At 42.2% G+C, this 21,489-nt stretch overlaps 2 protein-coding genes across 6 annotated transcripts in view; both read right to left on the reverse strand.

Moving 5' to 3' along the window:
* Window positions 1-9,778, reverse strand: part of rttn (rotatin) — a 103,276-nt gene extending 93,498 nt beyond the window's left edge. The window contains exons 1-10 of the mRNA XM_079489013.1: window positions 9,649-9,778; window positions 8,627-8,814; window positions 7,108-7,300; window positions 6,839-6,937; window positions 6,576-6,666; window positions 5,908-6,022; window positions 2,754-2,904; window positions 1,661-1,829; window positions 1,121-1,317; window positions 177-292 (exon numbers count right to left, since the gene is read on the reverse strand). Of these exons, the coding sequence (XP_079345139.1) occupies window positions 177-292; window positions 1,121-1,317; window positions 1,661-1,829; window positions 2,754-2,904; window positions 5,908-6,022; window positions 6,576-6,666; window positions 6,839-6,937; window positions 7,108-7,300; window positions 8,627-8,814; window positions 9,649-9,679 (1,350 nt within the window). The 5' untranslated portion in view covers window positions 9,680-9,778. The remainder of the gene's footprint in view (window positions 1-176; window positions 293-1,120; window positions 1,318-1,660; window positions 1,830-2,753; window positions 2,905-5,907; window positions 6,023-6,575; window positions 6,667-6,838; window positions 6,938-7,107; window positions 7,301-8,626; window positions 8,815-9,648) is intronic.
* A 7,331-nt stretch (window positions 9,779-17,109) lies between these two features.
* LOC306912713 (protein Hook homolog 2-like) lies at window positions 17,110-19,229 on the reverse strand (the record flags this gene model as incomplete). Of its 5 annotated transcripts, XM_079489141.1 has the most annotated exons (4): window positions 17,110-17,290; window positions 17,435-17,492; window positions 17,794-17,861; window positions 17,993-19,229. In XM_079489141.1, one exon carries the CDS (start codon window positions 19,227-19,229, stop codon window positions 18,408-18,410), a length of 822 nt encoding a protein of 273 aa, XP_079345267.1. In that variant the 3' UTR covers window positions 17,110-17,290; window positions 17,435-17,492; window positions 17,794-17,861; window positions 17,993-18,407. The 5 variants fall into 5 exon arrangements, with proteins under 5 accessions (XP_079345267.1, XP_079345266.1, XP_079345265.1 ...); XM_079489140.1 differs by having other exon boundaries at window positions 17,110-17,861; window positions 17,993-18,066; window positions 18,157-19,229; XM_079489139.1 differs by having other exon boundaries at window positions 17,794-19,229.
* Between the last annotated feature and the right edge of the window lie 2,260 nt (window positions 19,230-21,489).

Below are 21,489 nucleotides of genomic sequence, written 5' to 3' on the forward strand. Positions count from 1 at the left end.
ATGGGATAATTCATTCACTTCAATCACGTGCCCACGGCTCTCCTTGACAGCCGTGTGCCTGCGTGCATCTGCAGTGCATTGTCTGGTGGCCACAACAACCGCTCTTCAGTGAAGTGTATCCATTCATCTACATAAAAGTCTGTCACGAGTCGCGTATTTTTCTCTTTTTTACTTGCCAGTTCTTTCCCCACCAGGCTCTGGTCGTCCCACACCAGCTCATTCACGCTGTCCCCGAGCAGGACGGAGGCTTTGCTCAGCAGATCTAAGACGCGGTGGACCACACGAGTACCCTCTGAGAGGACGAGAGAGAGAGAGAGAGAGATAGAGAGTGCATGCGTACGTGCGTGAGTGTGTGTTAGTGAGTGAGGGCGAGGGGGAATGAGATCAACTTCGTGTCAAGACCATATCGTAGTACTTTCTTGTCATGAGACCAGATAATCGTCTGGGATTTTGTATATCCTACATTTTGTGTATCGTGATATAACATAACTGTTGGCTTTTCCTGGATTGAATCACTCATGCCCTAATTTATACATCCATAAATGTTCAACCATCTACAAGCTCACATTGCGTTGTGAGCTTGCAGATCAGCTATTTCCACTATTTTGGAAAATTCTTGGAGAAACAAATATATTATTGTCACAATATACTGTATGATATTATCGTCACAATATCGATTTTCAAGGTCAGAAATATTGAGATATTAGATTAGATTTTGTCCAATATCCATATCCAATCCATGTCCAATATCTGACCTTTTTGAATCTCATCCCTGACAAATACCCAGTATTTCAGAATAACTAATAACTAATAAACTAACACTAAAACTAATACAAAACAAAAATAAAACTAAGCCTTAAAAAAAGCACTTGACAAACTAATTAAAATAAAAAATAAACAATCTCTGCCCCCCTGCCTGGCGGAGATAATGAAAAATCTATAATAACCTTGGTTGGAAGGGGGTTTAATTGTTGCATTATCTCACCTAATATTAACACGTTCTATAGGAGCAAAGGGGTGAGATGAAACGGAGCGTGCGAGATTGACGGCGCTAATTGCCTACCTCCCACCCCCCCTGCCCCCACCCCATGCTTCTTAGAAAAGGGGCTAGACTTCCTACCAGTCTTGAGCAGAGGTATGGCATGCTCCATGGTGGCAAGCGTGAACTGGGCTAGACTGAGCTGCTGGAGCTGCAGCTCCAGGACATCTTCCGCACCCAGGTCAGGCAGCTCCAGGTGGGCTCCTCCGTCTGCGGGCGACTGGAGGGGCCGCCCGGCGGCCTGGGCTGCCGCCCCGCTGCCTCTGGTAGAGCTACCACTGAAGAGATCACACAGACCAGAGTTGAGGGGCACAAAACTTTAACCCATTTTGACCTGAGATCAGATTCTAAAGATGTCTTCTACATCCTGACAGTTTTCTGAAAAAGCTATGTTTCTATGTCAGTGGTTCTTTGATTTTTCAAAAATAGCAGACCTACAAGCTCGTAGCGCGCCACTCGGTGGCGCGCTATGAGCTTGTAGATCTGCTATTTTTCAATAGCTAAAGCATAACATAATGCTAACACCAAAAGGGGTTCCCACCCAAAATGGGTTAAAGTGGTGAAGACCAAACGTGGAAGAAAACAGCTCGGACAATAAGCCTTGTGCGTACACACACACACCTGTTGGAGGGTGCATCTCCATCTTGGCCGTCACCACTGGCTCTTTGTCCGGTGCGTCCCACCACAGAGGGCCTCGGAGAGCACTCTGCCCCGGGAGAGGAGGCCAGGGAGCGCTGGGCTCCCTGTCCCTCCTGGGAGTACGACAGGGACGAGTTCTGAGACACCGGGTCTACACAAGAACCAAATTTAAAAAAAGAGACAAATATACAGACATTGAAAAGATATTTTGCATATCATTTGAAATAGGAGAACCAGGAGAATAAATCCTAACCCAGATTAACCACTTGAACACCCAGTATCCATAACCTGGGGGGGGGGGGGGGGGACATTAGCCAAAAAGAGCCGAGCTTGTAGATTGACTATTTTTGGATAAGATATTTGGTGTAGACAGAAAAAAGTGCTGTTGCAACTCAGGTCCATTTCAATAAGACTAGAGTTTAAGTAGTTAAAATATGGCAGTGAATTAAAACAAATTAATAATTGGTTAAAGAGCATATCACAAATTAATCGGTAGAGAGAGCATATCACAATAGGCCTGATAATTGATTGTGTGTTATGCCGTATGCAGATGGTAGAAATTCCAATCTATAATGATGTGATGAGTTTCACAAAGGAGAATGTGTTTAATGCACGGGACATAGAATTATTATTTTGGGTTAAACACATTCAGAAGCCTCACGCATAGAAAATACTCATGTCATGACAATACTCCATTTTTAGGTGCTCACAAATAATCCTTCAACTGGGCCACCTGAGACTTTGGTTCTGAAGATTGAGTGGGAAGTTGACAATGACAATGTTATGGGACAAATTAGTGCTCAAATCATATACAATATAAAATCAATATACAATGCAATATAAATGCCAATAGGATAAGGCATGCTAGGGCATCATATCCACCTAATATAGGACAGGAAAAGCACATTCAACAAAATAATGAATTCAATTCTGTTGCCTGACTAAAGAAAAACAAACGCATACAGAAAAGTGTTGATGTGTCTAGTATCTATACCACTTTTCATTTGAAAATGAGATATTTTTGTTGGGCGACATTTTGTCAGACTTCGGGTAGCCAGACTTCGGGTAGAGCCACCTTGCTTGGAGGAGCGGAAGCTGGGGTCCTGATGAAAGCGTAGTCTGCTCCTCAGACCCACACACAGCTGCCGTAGGCAGGCGAGAGCCTGCAGCCGGAGGCAGCGCTTCTCACCTTCACCTGAACTCAGCCTCAGGAGGGACAGGAGGTTCTGGACACAGTGGATGAAATGAGAGGAATGAATTATTATCGGTCAAATATAATCAATTGCTGCAATGGGTTTCTAGAGAGGACATAGGAGACATATCACATATCAACTACTATATAGTGATTTTCTTAGAAACAATATACCGTTAGACATCATATATAAAAATCATGCATGTACACAGTATGGTATACTGATATGTTCCATTTTAACCACTGCCGTGCCCATCTTTCAAAATGGGTTTAAAAAAGCAGATCAACAAGCCCAGCTTATAAATTGCCTATTTTTGAGTGGTGCTAGCCACTCCTATACGCAGCAATGTGTATATGTATGTATGTATGTATGTGTATGTGTCTGAGCACGGAAATAGCGATTTTTCACCACCAAGTGTCACTGTTGCGCAGCCGCGCGCGCAGGCGCACACACACACTGTCTGATTTTCTTTTGGTGCTCTAGGATCTGGCATCAGTCAGGCCAGTGGCATGCACAGATAGACAGTAGGGGGTGCTAGAGCACCCTGCCCTTTTCCCTCTGGACAAATGTGCCCTTTTGAAGAAAGAAAATGTGCACCATGGTGACATTGATCAATTCTTGATAAAAAAAGCTTCTAATATATTATTTAGGCCCCAAAATCTATAAATCTCACACTATTTAGGCAACCGGCTGTTCCACGCGCTGGTGCCCTTTTTTCACTTGAGAACCTGCCCCTCTAAATGTCTGTGCACGCCACTGAGTCAGGCAATAGAACAAAGGAGTGTCCAAGGCAAGCTGAAAGAAGAAAGCCGATGTGTTTGTGTTGAACAGAGGACCCGATACTCAGACAGTGATGGAACAGTCGTAATTAGGTTCACTAAATAAAAGGGCACCTGGAATTTAATTATTGGTGCAGCAATTTGTTCCAAGTTCAAACTCCCTGCCCTCTGTCACTAATGATGCCATGCCTCTAAATCCAAGCCTTTGGTTTTTCTAAATACGTATTGACTAAGGATAAGGGGTGTAAAGGAGGCTACTTATGAAGCCACAGGAGGAACACACACCTCCCCAAACACAATATAATCCTTGTTGAATAATTCAAATTCAAATGATTACAGAGAGCACTGCACAACACTTTGGAAAAGGAGAAAATGAAATCTCTAGTGATAGAAAGACACCGTAGTTACTATTCTGATAACCTTGATATAAGGCCATGATGCTACTGGAGCTCTATAAGAAGCCATAGGCAAGTACTGTTCAAATCAGCTCTATAAGAAGCCATAGGCAAGGACTGTTCAAATCAGCTCTATAAGAAGCCATAGGCAAGGACTGTTCAAATCAGCTCTATAAGAAGCCATAGGCAAGGACTGTTCAAATCAGCTCTATAAGAAGCCATAGGCAAGGACTGTTCAAATTAGCTCTATAAGAAGCCATAGGCAAGGACTGTTCAAATTAGCTCTATAAGAAGCCATAGGCAAGGACTGTTCAAATTAGCTCTATAAGAAGCCATAGGCAAGGACTGTTCAAACTGGAGCTCTATAAGAAGCCATAGGCAAGGACTGTTTAAACTGGAGCTCTATAAGAAGCCATAGGCAAGGACTGTTCAGATTAGCTCTATAAGAAGCCATAGGCAAGGACTGTTCAAATTAGCTCTATAAGAAGCCATAGGCAAGGACTGTTCAAATTAGCTCTATAAGAAGCCATAGGCAAGGACTGTTCAAATTAGCTCTATAAGAAGCCATAGGCAAGGACTGTTCAAATTAGCTCTATAAGAAGCCATAGGCAAGGACTGTTCAAATTAGCTCTATAAGAAGCCATAGGCAAGGACTGTTCAAATTAGCTCTATAAGAAGCCATAGGCAAGGACTGTTCAAATTAGCTCTATAAGAAGCCATAGGCAAGGACTGTTCAAATTAGCTCTATAAGAAGCCATAGGCAAGGACTGTTCAAATTAGCTCTATAAGAAGCCATAGGCAAGGACTGTTCACATTAGCTCTATAAGAAGCCATAGGCAAGGACTGTTCAAATTAGCTCTATAAGAAGCCATAGGCAAGGACTGTTCAAATTAGCTCTATAAGAAGACATAGGCAAGGACTGTTCAAATTCACTGAAGAAATGTATTGTCGCTGTCGGGCAGAAACCTTGCATCTCCAATTCTCATGTTTTCATATATTTTCATAAATTAATGGGCCTACATTATTCTTTGTCTTAATGTCACTCAACAGTAGCGAAAATAGCCAAACTACAAGGTCACAACGTGTCGCATAGCAATGAGTTGTGAACTTGTAAATCAGCTATTTAATTTTTAAAGCATTTAAAAAAGCAACCAGTGGGAGATCGAAATGAAAATGATTCAATATAAATCAAATCATTAATGTTCAAACCGCCTGAAGCCTTATTTATTCACTACCATGGACATGACGATAAATGCAGCCATACAATTATTGTTTATTTGTTAGGATGATAGGATCCTCATTAGCTGTGCCCTGGCCAGCTAGTCTTCCTATGGTTTCCTTAAAAGATAGTTTAAAATGTCTAATACCTATAGTAACTGCGTAACAAATAAATGTTCAGACAAGAATTTGAGACAATGTTATTTGTGATGCTATGTATATGCAATTCAGAGATATTGCCGCATTTTCTTTAAACTAATTTGGTGGTGGATGTGTCGACTTAGAGTAAAGTTAGTGTACTGTAAGTGAATATTAATTATTTTTCTAAAGTATTTTTTCCTAATAATAATCTAATTGTGAACGAAGTGATAGCACTAACTATAGAAGCTGGCCAAAACTGTCTGTCTGTCTGTGTGTCTGTGTGTGTCACGCTGTAACACCACCCGCCCGCCACCAGAGGGCAACTGAAATTGGAACAATACAGAGAAGAAATTGGAACGATACAGAGGTGTGGGTGTGTGTGTGTGTGTGTGTGTGTGTGTGTGTGTGTGTGTATGTGTGTCACAACAGCTTCGTTCGCTTCCCGCGTTTACGCGTCTTACTTGTCTAATTCATACTTTTCCAGGAAGCCTGACAATAAGTACCTGCACAATACCAGGCCTCTGCAGAAAGATCTCCGCTGGGAAGTCCTGCATGATGACATCACGCAGAAGTTCACACGTTGTCTGGACTAAGTTGGGATTATTGCTTCTCAAAGAGCTATTTAAAAAGGAGCAAGAAAGGAGGAAACGTGTTTGATATTAAGAAATTAAACAGTGCTGTGTGGAGTCACATCAAACTTCTTATTAGAATCGACTATAGAGTGTCACAGTCCCGCCCCCTCGAGAGACCCGGAAAATAAATCCCCGTTAATTTTCCTCATAGACAGAAAGTATTTATTTAAAGACGTTTACACCGCGGACAAAGCCAACTCTTGTCGTGACAAATCATGACAACAAACAAAAATTTTCGGGCTGAACAAATAATTAGAAAGAAGAAGAAAACGGCAGGTTACAACACTTTTTCTTCTTCTTTGTAATTATTTGTTTGGTCCAAAATATTGTGTTTGTTGTCATGATTTGTCACGACAAGAGTTGGCTTTGTACGACACTTATAAGGTCTTTAAATAAATACGTTTTGAAATGTCTATGGGAAAAATGCATTGGGAATCATTTCCTGGGCCTGGCGTCGTCATGAAAGGGGGCGGGACTGCGACACTCTATATCAGTGTCATGGAGTGAAGTAGAAATAAAATCTATGTGATGTCACCCACCTTTCATTGGATGAAAGTATGTGTCTGTCGGTGGTGGTCAAAGCCAGCCACGGGAACATGGAGAACTTCAGACATCTGACAGACTCAGGAACTGGCAGTGAAACACATGAACATAAAGGAAATCGATGCATAAAGGGGCGCATTTGCATTTATATCATGTGTATGCTGTACATAATATACATACAATATCAAGCAAAAATGATAATATGCAACATGTGTTAAATTAACAAACAACTGAGTCTGAGGTTATCTACCCAACATACCTGCAATCCTCTGAGGTAGAACATCTGTCTTGCTTTGCTTAGTCTTTTGGAAATAGCCCATTTTGGTAGAATGCTCTTCCGGAGGAGGAACTGCAACAACTAAAAGCAAAGACAATTTACTTTTGGCAAAAATAATCGGCATACTTATACTGTCTAAAACATTAGTCACAACATGAGTTTCTGCATGCAGGGACACCCCACTTCACTTCACTGCATTATGAAAAGGAATTAAAAACAATTTGACTGGATACAAAGGTTTGACTTGACACCTGTTGTTGGAGCTACAATATGCTGTCCATGGGAGTAGACTGTTGTATGTCTAGGGATTAGCTCCGGTAGCAAGAACAGCTGGTCCAGGATGCCGTCAATGACACCTCGCAGTCTGGGCTCCATGTTTGGAGACAGCTGGGTAAGGAACTCCACCGCACCAACATCTCTCAGCATCTGCGCTGCACCAGGATGCTTTGGATGTACGATAGCAGAGAGCAGTCATGGAAAATAGTCAAGAAACCAAACCCTACAGCACTGTGTGTGACATAGTCATTTCATTGCAGTACATACATTTTTTTTTTAAAGTTTATACAATAGCAGAGTAACGAACACTCACTGCCTGTAACCCTGCGTTGGGCTGTAATAGTCATTATTATTATCTGCATGCTTTCTGCAGGTTAATGATTTTTGCTTGTGTAGCATTACGCAGAAGCAGGGATTAAACCCGGGCCTCCCACTCGCCAGACCAACGCGCAACCTACCGTCCCAATAGGGCTGAGCCCAATTGGCAGGGCTGTTGCGGGCTGAGTGAAATGAAATGAAATGAAATCTATATTTACCCAGGGTATCTGGGCTAAGCTCAAGAACTTGTTTCCAGCCAGGCCCTGCTCATAGAACACATTTCATCGTAGTGGTTGATGCCTTGTTCAAGGGCATTTCAGCGGTGGTAATTTTAACGTGTCGGACGGCTGGTTCGAACTGGGAACCTTCCGGTATCTAGACCGCGCCGCTATCCGTTCGGCCACCGCTGCCACGGTTACAATCCCCCTACAATCCCCCCCCCCCCCAGTCTTTGAAGCGCATCCTCGCGCTTCTCACTTCACACCACGGGACGCCGCACACGATATCCCTCATGTCCCTCACGCGAGGATATCACGTTCCACGTCCTGCCGACTACGCCAGATTGGAGCATTACGCGGAAGCGGGGATTGAACCCGGGGCTCCTCCCACTCGCCTGACCAACGCACAACCTACCGTCCCAATAGGGCTGAGCCCGATAGGCCTATCTCACAGCCCGCTTTCCACACCCACTTCCGGTAAATAGTGGTGTCTTTAACATGAGCATTTACACGTTTTTTTCTCTGGAGAATCTAAGTACATTTTCTAATGTAAAAATGTGACAGACCAATATTATTATGAAGCAAACAAGATGGTAAATCAGCTCGAACAGATAGAACAAACCTTACCTTGAGAAAACAAAAGTTGTAGACTTCTTAAATTACCTCTGTTAACATGAAGCGTCTATGGAGTGACGTCACGCTATCACCACTAACCCCGAAAGGGGGCGTATTTAGGGGGGCGGGGAATTCTGTGAGATAGGCTGATTGGCAGGGCTGTTGCGGGCTGGGGGCTACACTTGCTTGCTATGTGACAGTCGTTCAAAGGTCCAGTCCATGACACTGTTCATCTTCATTAAAACGTTTTCTTCTTATTATGCATGGATTCTCAGCCCTGGGTTTGACTTTGAATATGTATTTTATTTTTAATATAGACAGTCTTCAAAGGGTTTCAACCTACCTGTGATAAAGTATTGAGCAACTCAAGGACCTCGTCCTGAATGGGCACCGTGGGGAAATTGAACCATTCCAGAAGGACCACAAACAACCTCCTTTCTTGGACCAGATCGGATACAGAAATTAAGGAATGGTCCAGCTTGCTTATGATGCTCTTCAATGCTCGAACTCTGATCTCCACCAAAGAATGGCCTAATCATACAGGGAAATACCAACCAATACAGACGCTTTGAGTTATTCAACGCAACGTTATTGAATGAAGAGTTTGAGTGAGTGAGAGAGTTTACACTCTGATATCCCAAGCTGCTGTGATATTACATAAATGTAATGTATTCCATATGCACAGCCATTGATTGATTGATTGAAATATTTATTAACAGTTTGCAGAATTACAGTACATTTCAAGCACAAACTCAATACAAAGACTGTTAACTGTGAGTGGACGACCAAATTAAGCATTACACTTGTTTACAAGAGGGTCCACCATGTTCAATTCATCAAAGATGATCATAGATTTGCCATAGATCATGAATTTGCACTGCATTGCTCTTAATGCGGAGTAATTCATGACACCTGACATGTCTATTGATGTGTGCCCCATATGGATAGAGTGAAACTCGTGGAAAAGTGGTAAATGTTAATATAATAAATAAATAAATTCTGCTAGAACCTTCAAATTAAACTAGTTTTGAAGGTTATAATTTATTATATAGTTATATATTGGTTACTATGACAATAGTATAATAACAATAATTAAGAGATGAGCCCAAGTCGCAGCAATATATAGTAGCCTCTTTCGGTACCGATCGATGTCCCAAATACAGAAAAGGTAAACTATGGTAGCGTACCGAAAGGATCTACAACTATGTTAATGCGAGAGTCCCCGGCACGGGAGTGCATGGAATGTGAGTGAAATATTGTACGCGGCTGTGTAAATTGAATACATGCAATGTATGTAATATCTATCACAGCTATGAGGGCTTAGTGTAACTTTATTTTTGCTAGAAAGTTTAAGCGCAGGTTTACCTATTTTCTTTACATGATGAGACAGCTCCATGTCCAGTATATTATTCTACTTCATTTGAAAAGTTGTGTTAAAGTTCGTGGTTTCAGTTGTCACTGTCACAGCAACGTCTGGTGCTGATGCTACTGCTGCTGCCCAGCCCGGGATTGTTTTCAACAAACGCGCCAGGGTCTCAAGGTACGTCACACGACTTCCTGTTTTGAGTGCGCTCGTGAAATAAAGTCGTGTGAAACGTTAACTGTGAATTGTGAGTGTGACCATAGAGTGTGACCCTCGACAAACTTTTGTTTAATTTCAAGGACCCCCCCCCCCCCCTAACTCTGAGAGTGTAATGGAACCAAATGAACCCTCTGCCCCCTGTCCCTACCCCAACTTTCTCTGCCTGTAGGATATAGTTTTGATGCTGCTGAGTTTACTTTTATGTAGGCTATTATATTATGAATTATGATGAATTGAGTGCGAAGGGGCACAGTGTAAAGAAGCCCCCCCTGGGGCTTTTTGTAGTAGTAGTGTCTACTACTATAGGCCTACTGTTAACAAAGTATCCAATCAATCAATCAATCAATCAATCAAAAGGAACTCTGAGGGTCCCTGCCTGGACCCCACTTTGAGATCCACTGTTTTAGATAACAAACACAACACACTGAACAAACTGTTTTGATAAACAAACATACTGAAGTGGCTTAACTCGCCTGGAGGATGATCAATGTTTGCAAGAAGTGTTTGATAACCACTATGAACCTTTAGTTAATCCCATTGCTGCCACACTGAGTGAAATTTTGAGTCTACTCAAATTAATGTTGTCGTTCAATTAAATCTCAATATCAAACAGTAATGACTAATGAGGAATCAAAGTCGAAGTGCTCTGCATCTCCATCTCCACACAAGTAGGCCCATAGGCATCATTTATTTTAATAACAGCTCAGTCTATACTAATCCAATTTGCATGGGATACTGATCAGCTTCAAACGTGAACATAAATAATGTGCTTGTATTGTTATAGACTGTTATATTCTGTTGTTGTATTTATTAATATATTCAATGTTGATTTTTGATAGACTATCATTCATATAGACTGCTGATGACACTATAGTCATTCATATATTCATCAATATGCTGGTGATATTGGCCTACATTATATTTCTTGTTGATTTGGTGACAGACTACATATTCATTCCTTCGTGCAGGTTGATAGACTGTACATGCCCCTCCTGATCAACAGGGCACCAGTAGAGAGAGGGTGAGCAGCTTCCAGTACATAAATGGTAAATGGTAAATGGTGCATTTATATAGCGCCTTTATCCAAGGCGCTTTACATAGTGCATTACATTCACCCATTCACACACATTAATACACCGATTGCGGCAGAAGCCATGCAAGGTACCAACCAGCACATCGGGAGCAATTTGGGGTTCAATGTCTTGCCCAAGGACACTTGGGCAAGACATGTAGACAGGAGGAGCCGGGATTCAAACCGCCAACCCATGGATCATTGGACGACCTGCTCTACCTCCTGAGCCACAGTCGCCCCTAGGGGTAGACATCACAGAGGACCAGACTTGGAGTATGGTCCAGACTTGGAGTATGCACTCAGAGATCAGAAACGTGTCAACTCCAGTATTTAAATAATGCTTCTGTGAAAAAACCAATAAACAAAGTTATAAATAAAATAAAAATAAAAAAGAGAGATCAGAAACTTGGCGAGACAGTGTCTGACCTCAGGCAACTGAGGAATTTCAAGGTCTCACACAAAAGATACTGAGAGCCTTCTACACCGGCACCACCGCCCGGAGCATCCTGACAGGGGACATGGCACCCCAGTGACAGACTGAACTGCTCATGATGGTGCGGACTGGTAAGCGCTTGAGGTGTGTCACAGCCCGGGGGCTCAAGGCTTTAAGAGCCTTTTTCCCCTGTGGCTGTCAGAGCTATATGAACACAGACAAAATAAAAAGAGAAAAATAATATGTAAATAACCATACGTATATTTTACCTCATATGTTTTTTTTGCACAAATGAGTATACTGATGTATACCATGGTTTGTCTTACTGCACAGATGTATAGAAGTATGCTGAATGTAATTATTCTATTATACTCCCACCTATCTAATTCAGCACATTCTCCATTTGCATATACTCTGTTGGTGCTATCTTGATTGATTGGCTGATTGATTGGCTGATTGATTGGCTGATTGATTGGCTGACTGACTGACTACATATACCGGTAATTATATTAGTGCAAGACGTTTATCTTATTTATCTGGTATTGTTTTTGTGTTACTTTTACTTCTATGCTCTCCTTGCTGCAGTCACTGGGATGACGTCTCAATTTCCCTCCAGGGATCAATAAAGGTTTATCTTGTCTTATTTGCAATGACGCTAAGGCAAATTAAACATAAAATCAGACCATCATCAAAATGTTTGGCAAGACCTCTTGTTTTGGTGCTTATCCTTGGAGGTCTTTATGCATAAAACAAGGTCAGAACAACAAACACATCATATAATTGAATTGTCCAACATGCAGTCTACCATATGGTAACAGAATACAAAGTTACCACCAGAATAAATAATGTGAAATCAAGGATGATGTTTCAACAGACCACTTGAGGACAGTAGGCAAACTTTGTTCTTGTTTTACCTGGCTTGAGCTCAAGTCTCTCTAGCAGCTAGCTGACTCATTACATTATGTGTGGATACAGCTAGGTATAATTAATGCACCACCTTTTAAAACTCCTCCCAGCTGAGGAGAGCAAAGGTGATATGAAGGTCCGATTTAGCCACAGGTCACTCTGCAAACTCCAAACACTGCAAAAATCAGACCCATCTGAACTGAGTGGTGCTGTACTGTACTGTACTGTACTGTACTGTACTGTACTGTACTGTACTGTACTGTACTGTACTGTACTGTACTGTACTGTACTAGCCCTCCTCCCTGGCCTATGTGTGTGTGTGTGTGTGTGTGTGTGTGTGTGTGTGTGTGTGTGTGTGTGTGTGTGTGTGTGTGTGTGTGTGTTAAGGCAGCTGCGCAACACTGACACTTGGTGGTCAACAAACGCTAGTTCCGTACTCGGACGGACGGACAGAAAATAAAGAGAAAAGGAGAATAAGCAGAAGCAGAGATAATAACGGATGTTATTATATCTGCTGAAACCATGAGACCAAAACCTGAGGAAGAGGTGAGCATTATGCATTCCACAAATGTTCATACTGTATTTCGAGGCAAGCCCTTGTCATGTTATTCCACAGTCATTCCTGAAACAAAAACCCAAGTGTTCCCTCCGGTCCTGTCATTGTTTCACATGCCTGCTGTACCCGTCGTTCGCTCCACTGCAAGTGTTGAGGATATGCAGGGCTACACCGGGGGGACGGTGTAGCCCCCCACCCCCCCTCCACCCTCCACCCCCCCTCGGAAGGGAAGACAAGTCAAAGGACTGAGTCAAGCTGAGCCATGGTGCCTGCAGACGTATTGCGTAAATAATTTATGGCCAATACAGCTTTCATTTGAAATTGAGGTGAAACTAAAAAGCCCATGGAAGTTTCTATACACAATTATTAAAGCATGTGGCTTTCTGTGTGTGTGGAATGTTCCAACGTTTTAAATAAAGGTTTATGCAGGATTTATTTATACTTTTACATTGTGTGTGTGTGTGTGGGGGGGGGGGGGGGGTACTTAAATGATCCTTTAACAACAAAAATAGCCATTCTACAAGCTGAACGGGTTGTATATCTGCTATAGGCTATTTTTTGAGTGTTTGAAAATTCTTGACATATTTTGAAAAAAAACCAAAAAAGAAAACAGGGACACCAGAGTGAAAGTGTTTTTAACTGGTGGAAATATTCAGAAAACTCAAACACATAAATCCTTCATATGCAGCCATACAACAATAATGTTTAAATTATACATAATCTTACATAATCTTATTACACAATAATGTAAACTCAAAACAATTAGTGACTGTTTGATCCTCTCCCCACACACAAAAAAAAAACTCTGACAAAACAGACAAGGACCACAGCCAAATGTTTTGTTGCCAATTGTCTGGCAACAAAATATCAACGAGGCTAAAGTTTGTTTGTGCGGATTAATTTAGTGCGTAGAAAACATTTCACGATTGCTTGCAAATGGTCATGGTGCTATAAGACCTGCCCCCCTCCTTCCTCCCCATCTATCCCCTCCTGTGCCGCATATCAAGTGAAGGCAGCCTGATCAACCCTAATAGGGTCTGGTAATTAGAGTGTTTGCATAAAGCCTGTCTGCACGCAGCCGCCCTAAGCAGGTTGGGGAAGAAATGCCATACACTTGACAGTGTGGAAAAAACAATGTAATGTTCAGTGTATAGACCAAATTAGCCTGGCAGCAGTAAACACAATCCACTCTAAAACAATGACACTAATTAGGCAACCAATGTATCATTTCAGAGTTCAAGTTTTAGCTGCTATCATTACTTGAAAAATACTTTCAGAGCCAACTATATGTTTCATGAATACAAATTAGAAAAACCCTTTCACATTAATTGTGAAGCAAACCTGTCACGAGAAAGAAATATGAGATTAACCTCTACTTGGAACCATGATCTTGCCACTGAGTAAATGCCAATGAGGTGTATTATAAGTTACAGTCACATAACAAAATACGTATTTCTGGTTAAGGTCAGGAGATTAGGAGCTTGTAGAAACTGCGTACCAGTTCTGGTTCCTTTTTCTTTATTGCTATCATTTTGTGTGATTTTGATGTGATTTCAGCAGAAGTGTTGGCCAAGTTACTCAGGAATAGTAAAGTTACTTGTTAATTACTGTATTACCCCTTTAAAATAAATAATAATATATTTATAATATATAATTATAATTATTACATCTGCTATACACAATCTCCCTGAAAAAAAGTGAAGTACAATACAAATCTGTTTATCTAGGTCCCTTTCTAAACTGAATCCAGTGTATATTAGGGGCGACTAATATAGGGGCGAGGTAGAGCAGGTCGCCCAATGATCCATGGGTCGGCGGTTCGAATCCCGGCTCCTCCTGTCGAAGTGTCCTTGGGCAAGACACTGAACCCCAAATTGCTCCCGATGTGCTGGTTGGTACCTTGCATGGCTTCCGCTGCAATCGGTGTATGAATGTGTGAATGTAATGCACAATCTATGTAAAGCGCCTTGGATAAAGGCGCTATATAAATGCACCATTTACCATTTATATTGTGCAGCAAAGAGAGAGAGGGCTTATCTCAATCAGAAACAAAAACAAATCACGTTCATTGTAATGTGTTGATTGGATCAGTGATAATATTTCTGTTTTGGTAATTATAATAAGTTACACTACTCGTCGTCACTGGGGATTCGGGAAATAATAATATTACCTTCATGTTTTATTACTGCCCGACACTCAATTCTGGAGCATTGGAGAGTCATGCTGTCTGAGCCAATTAGTGCAGTGTTTCCCAATCAATGGGTCGGGATTCGGGAACCATTTGTGGGTTGCAGAAATTTGATATAGTACATTATAAAATCGCATAGTGAAAATAGCAAATCTACAAGCTCACAATGCGTCGTGATGTGGCACGTTGCAGGCTTATAGATCGGCTATTTTCCACTATTACTGAAATAGGGCTTAGTGTAAGTGGTTGACGTGCACAGACATTTAGAGGGGCAGGTGCTCAAGTGAAAAAAGGGCACCTTGTGCAGCACGTGGAACCGGCCGGTTGCCTTAATAGTGTGAGATTTATAGATTTTGGGTCATAAATAATATATTAGAAGCTTTTTATCAAGAATTGATCAATGTCACCATGGTCCACATACTGTGTGTACAGTGTACACTGTACAAACTGCACTGTATGCTCTAATGATGTAGCTAGGGCCCCTGAGCCAGTGACCTTCGGGGTCACCACAGTGGCCAAATCCATATGGCCAACATTAGCAGCCTATATAAGGCAAAGATTTTTTAAATTTCATTATGCTTTAAGTAGCATGTGACGTGTCAAACTATGGGGTTTTCATGGTTTTGAATCCATTGCAAGCATTCGTTTTGCACGAAAAACACTCCTTGGGCTAAAAACGTAGCCTGGCTAATAAGCCAGACTTATCCGCCGGCAGGCAATTTTATTTTTGCCAACGGCTGATTCGGTCTGGCTTATTAGCCAGGCTACTAAAAACGGCTATATCTGTCATCACAAATGTGATGAGGTCATCACATTGGTGAGGTCACCAACTCCGGTCACCTTAGCTAAATGATTAGAGCATGCCCATGGGCTATATCTGTACAAAATTTTGCACTTTTAGACGAATTAGCGCAAAATCACCCTAATGTCTCCCTAAGCTCCACCACTAAGAAGAGTTTGGGAACCCCTGAATTAGAGGGCAACTAAATGTACTAATGGAGCCACTTTCTACCTCAATCACCAACTGATAACACCAGATAGGATGAATAATACTCTGACTATAGTGGTAGTGTATATAGCTCTCAAAGCTGTGCTGCGTTTTTGAATGAGCATGCCATTCAAAATGAACCTTTTCTCAGTTGGGTGGATTATGGTCTCTGGAATTTACGTCACATGTGTCTGAGCACAAACATTAAATGCCATTGACAATGAATGGAGAATTTACATCATCTAAGGAAGAGCAAATTGGCTTTTTTTTGTCAAATTCCCATTGACAATGAATGGAGAATTTACGTGATATGTGTCTGAGCAAATCGACATGTTGTTACGTCATGATGTATGATGAGAGCGAGCAAATCAGCTATTTTCGTCCTACACAAAAATTCCAAAAATTCCCATTGAATGGAGAAATTACATCAAATGTGTTCCCCCCCCCCCCCCATAAATGAATGTCATATTTTATACTTTGGCATATATCAGTGCCATGTGATGAACAATGCCAGGCAGGAAGTGGTTACGTCTGTCTGAGGGTTGTAGAAATATTCAAATGAACAAGAGCTTGTGACAATATCATTGGAACAGTGGCTATTTCTATCAAAAATAACAGTTTTGGACATATGAGGTTTCCGCCTGGGTAACGATAGCCTAGGCCATATTCCTCTTCTAGATAAACCTATTCACACAATATTTTACATTTTAGTCAGTCTGAACTGTTAGGCCCCATGCCCCATCTCTGTGCATTTCCATCCAATAAGATAAACAGAAATAGAATACATACTGTGATGGGCTTGCATTGTGCTCTTCCTTTGAAAACGTGCATACATTTCTAAAAGGAGACTGCAGAATTATCAGCACCTTGAGGAAAAGTCTTCAATCACCGAGCACAAATATATATGAAATGATTTGAAAGTGAGCTTGACTGCTGAGCTCATACTGCAAGCTGGCCCTAGAGTGACTCTGCTGCCAATGAGAGTGAATTGAATGTTTTTGTAGCATATACATTCCAAGTTTTGGAATCGAATCGAATGTATTAGATTTTTTTCTCTCATTGTAACCCTGCTATCATGATTAACAGGCAGGACAGGTAGAATACAAATATGAATCTTTATTATTTGGTACAAATAACGAATTTTCATAAAACAGTTTTATTACAAATTCATTTAAATACTTTGATGAGCAGCAATGACATACAACATTTAAAAGCATCCCCTGGTTGTTGCTACAGTACAGACAGACCAGCTGGCTTGTGCTCCACTTCTATGGGCTGCAGGCTTAGAGAGGGGAATAGATGGGTGAACTCACACATTTTAACACCACACCCTACAAATGGCATCCAAGCCAACACTGCAACTCAACAGAGCAACGTAACCACTACAAACCAATAAGGTCAACCAGTGTACCAACAAGCCCCTCACCTCTATGGCAGCCCAACATGAAGGGGAGTGTAGGCACAGCTGGTTACCTGGCCAAATTCTACTGGGGAGATGGTTTGACAAACATAAAAAACAAAACATAAAGAAAATGCTGACCAACTCTGCATTCTACTTATCACTATAAGTCTATGATCTAGGAGCATAAACCTGCTCACTCACAGTAGCCGGCCAGCTGAATTGTAACCTGTACATTTATTTCAAAAACTACAAAGAAAAAGGAACAGCGGTTAAACCTCAGCTGCTAACTCCACATAAACACAAAACACTGTTTAATCCATTGAAACCAGTTCTCAAAATACAAAGTGAAATACTAAAAGCATAACTAAAACAAACTACATTACCAGGTGGCTCTCCGGTTGCATACATGTGACTCAGTTCTCAATGGCCACACCATCTCATCAACTGCACACTGAATGTCACCACATAAACATATAGAACGTTACACAGAATCACAAGCAGAAATGTCATAGAATGTTAGCCAGAATCACACTGTATCAACCCCCTTTCGATCAACTTTGCACATAAATACATTATACTCACATTTCTTCTCCAATTGGCAATTATATACATTGCTGGAGAGACAACTGTCTCACAACCAGGAACAGTACACACACCTGACAAATGCAAACATCATCATTTCATTAAATCACAATACACATGGCAACCAAACCCAAATATAAAACAAAGCAATTTAACAGGCTTACCTATAAAGTCAGTACACAAACAAAATCAAAATCTCACAGCACTCCAACCGGTGTGGTGCTGTGAAGACCCAATGATTGGCAGCCTCCCAACTGCCTGTTTAGAAAGGCTTTTTATACCTGCATTACTCATGACATCACTATATTCTCTGCTTCCCTCTAGGGGCTACATTCCACCCCCCCACCACAAGTGAATCGTCGCCCCGACGATTCACTACAAATGAAAAGGGGATTAAGTTACCCACTTCTAGACTTCACCATAGCCCTACTCTTACTCTGCACGTGGTTCGCCCCTTGGGTCCACCGACCAGGGGAGATGATAAGAATCCTAGGGCCGTCTGCTTTGAATCCGAGGTTATTAAGGACCTCTCCTTCTGGAAAACGGAGTGCACTTTGTGTCGCTTCTCCAAGTCGCTCTCCAAGGTTTTCTTCAATAAGAATGAGATGGCATCATCCATCTTGCTGTCCTGCAGAGCCCTCTGGAGCTCTTCCACCTGGGACTGTAGCCCTGTCACCTGCTGCTGGCTCACCATGTTCCGTCTTTCCAGGTCACGCTCACGGCACTGGGCATCCTCAAGCTGTGAATGTGCCTGGGCCAACCTCTGTCTGTAGGTCACCTCCTCCGCACACAGCACCGCATTCTGCTGCATACACCCCACCGTATCTTCAAACTCTTTCGGCCTCATCTCTGTTGCTTGATGTCTTGCAGTACCGGAGTTGACACCTTGGCGTCGTACTTCACCCAGACACGGCTGTCGGAGTTGTCCACATCTCAGTTGGCCACTGGTCTCATGAAGTGCCTCCAGCCGGGCCATCTGCTCTGATGAGTGCCTGTCGTCCATCTCACCATTGAGAGTCTGGGGCAGGCTGGCGAGCTCCTCATTGTGGTGGCACAGCTCTGCCACCTCACGCTCAAAACTGTCACATCTCCTCCTTAATTCCTTTCTGCTCTCCTCCAGTCTGCAGTTCTCCCCCTGGAGTTGTTTCAGCAGTCTCTGCAGCATGTTCTTGCCTGTGGTCACACTGGTGTCCTCTTGCGAGTCAAAGCATCTGAGCCTCTCCTTCAGGGAGCACATCTCCGCCTGCAGGGACACACTTTCCTCCCGGCTGAGTAACAACTGGTGCTCTATGTCTTGCCAGCCCTGTGGAATAGCTGGGGCCACAATGTCAGGGTCTAGTGTAGCTTGGCTACCTTGGTCCTTTAGCCACCAAGATCGTTCTGCAGATGGCCTGCAAGATGGGAGGAGAGCTGTGGAGTGTGGAAATCCCGCTCAAGCACCTGATGATTGTAGGAATCGACAGCTACCACAACACCACAGCTGGGAAGAGGTCCATTGGTGCTCTGATGGCCAGTCTGAACAATGGCATGACCAGGTGGTACTCCAAGTGTGTTTTCCAGGACAGACAGGAACTCATTGATGGATTGAAGATGGCCTTCATCAGTGCACTCAAAGACTACTACAAGTTCAACAACTTCCTGCCTGCCCGCATCATCGTGTATCGTGATGGAGTGGGAGATGGGATGCTGGCAACCGTGGTGGATTATGAAGTTGCACAGCTCAAGGATTCCATCAGGACGATGGGGACTGACTACATGCCCAAGTTAACTGTGCTGGTGGTGAAGAAGCGCATCTCCTCCAGGTTCTTCGCCTACATGAATGGCAAGCTGACCAACCCTCCCCCGGGAACTGTTGTTGACACAGATGTCACCAGACCCGAGTGGTACGACTTCTACATTGTGAGCCAGGCAGTTCGCATGGGAAGTGTGTCTCCTACCCACTACAACGTGGTGTACGACACCAGTGGACTGAAGCCCGACCACATGCAGCGACTAACCTACAAACTCTGCCACATGTACTACAACTGGCCGGGCATCATTGGGGTTCCAGCTCCCTGCCAGTACGCACACAAGATGGCGGTCCTGGTCGGTCAGAGCATCCACAGGCAGCCCAACATTCACCTGGATGATTACCTGTTCTACCTGTGAGGAAGGACACATGAAGAGGCCATTGAGCCCACACAGTTTATTTTATTAGGTGCTTAAAAATGTTTTGTTGACAATTGGAGGTGCCACAAGATTTATTTTTATTCGTGTACATGTATTCAAAACATTTTAGAATCGAACCCAGGTGCTCATGCTCACTAAGTGAACATGGCACATAACAGGTGAGCCACCCTTACACTCCAAATGAAATATTAAAGTGTTTTTAAATGTGTTTGATTATTGCTGTTCAAGCTGTATTATTTCACACAGTCAGTCATCTGTTCCAAGGTTTATTGAAGGTGAGTTGAGAAGAGGAAGGCTAACCCAACAAGCTCACATGTTATAAATGTGTTTCTTCCCTCTATTGGTTTGACTGTTTTTTTTTTTTTTTTTTTTCTTTCTCCAATTTGTATACATTTAGCACCACCACTATCAGGAAAGCGGTTTGACTGTATTGACTTCTGTTGTCTGACAGAACAGTCTATAGAGAACTTTGATCAACGTTTAGCTTAGTCAAACGGTTCTCTACAGCAGCAATTTTTTCTTCTCACAGCCAAAATAAAATCTGTAGCTACAAAAAATAAAACGATGGGTATAAACCTCCAATTGTCAACTATATGCATTGCTGGAGAGACAACTGTCTCACAACCAGGAACAGTACACACACCTGACAAATGCAAACATTTTCATTAAATCACAATACACATGGCAACCAAACCCAAATATAAAACAAAGCAATTTAACAGGCTTACCTATAAAGTCAGTACACAAACATGACAAAATCTCACAGCACTCCAACCGGTGTGGTGCTGTGAGGACCCAATGATTGGCAGCCTCCCAACTGCCTGTTTAGAAAGGCTTTTTATACCTGCATTACTCATGACATCACTATATTCTCTGCTTCCCTCTAGGGCAGAGGTGCCCAGACTTTTTTTACTTGAGAGCTACTTTCCAAGTGACCAGTGCAACAAGATCTACCCACCAAAAAATAGGATCTCATTGCTGAAAATAGTTTAAAGAACATGACAAACACACTTGGAATGGGAAATATAGGGGGGAAATGGAAATTGTTTTCATTTTCATTTTTGTATGTAACATTCTAATGCTACTGATCTTTGTGCACAACACTCTTGAAAACAAAGTATTCTGTTGTGGGTTAACAGGCCATTTTTTATGTCAATCAATCAAGTCACCTTAATTCAAATGCCAAATTATATATTTTTTAATTTAAATGATATATGTTTTAGGGCCATGTCATGTGATCTACCTGCACAGCCTTTGTGATCTACTGGTAGATCACAATCTACCTTTTGGGCACCCCTGCTCTAGGGGCTACATCATTCTGAGAAATG

This window comes from Electrona antarctica (assembly GCF_951216825.1).
Source record: "Electrona antarctica genome assembly, chromosome: 20".
In the NCBI taxonomy this organism is placed as follows: Eukaryota; Metazoa; Chordata; class Actinopteri; order Myctophiformes; family Myctophidae; genus Electrona; species Electrona antarctica.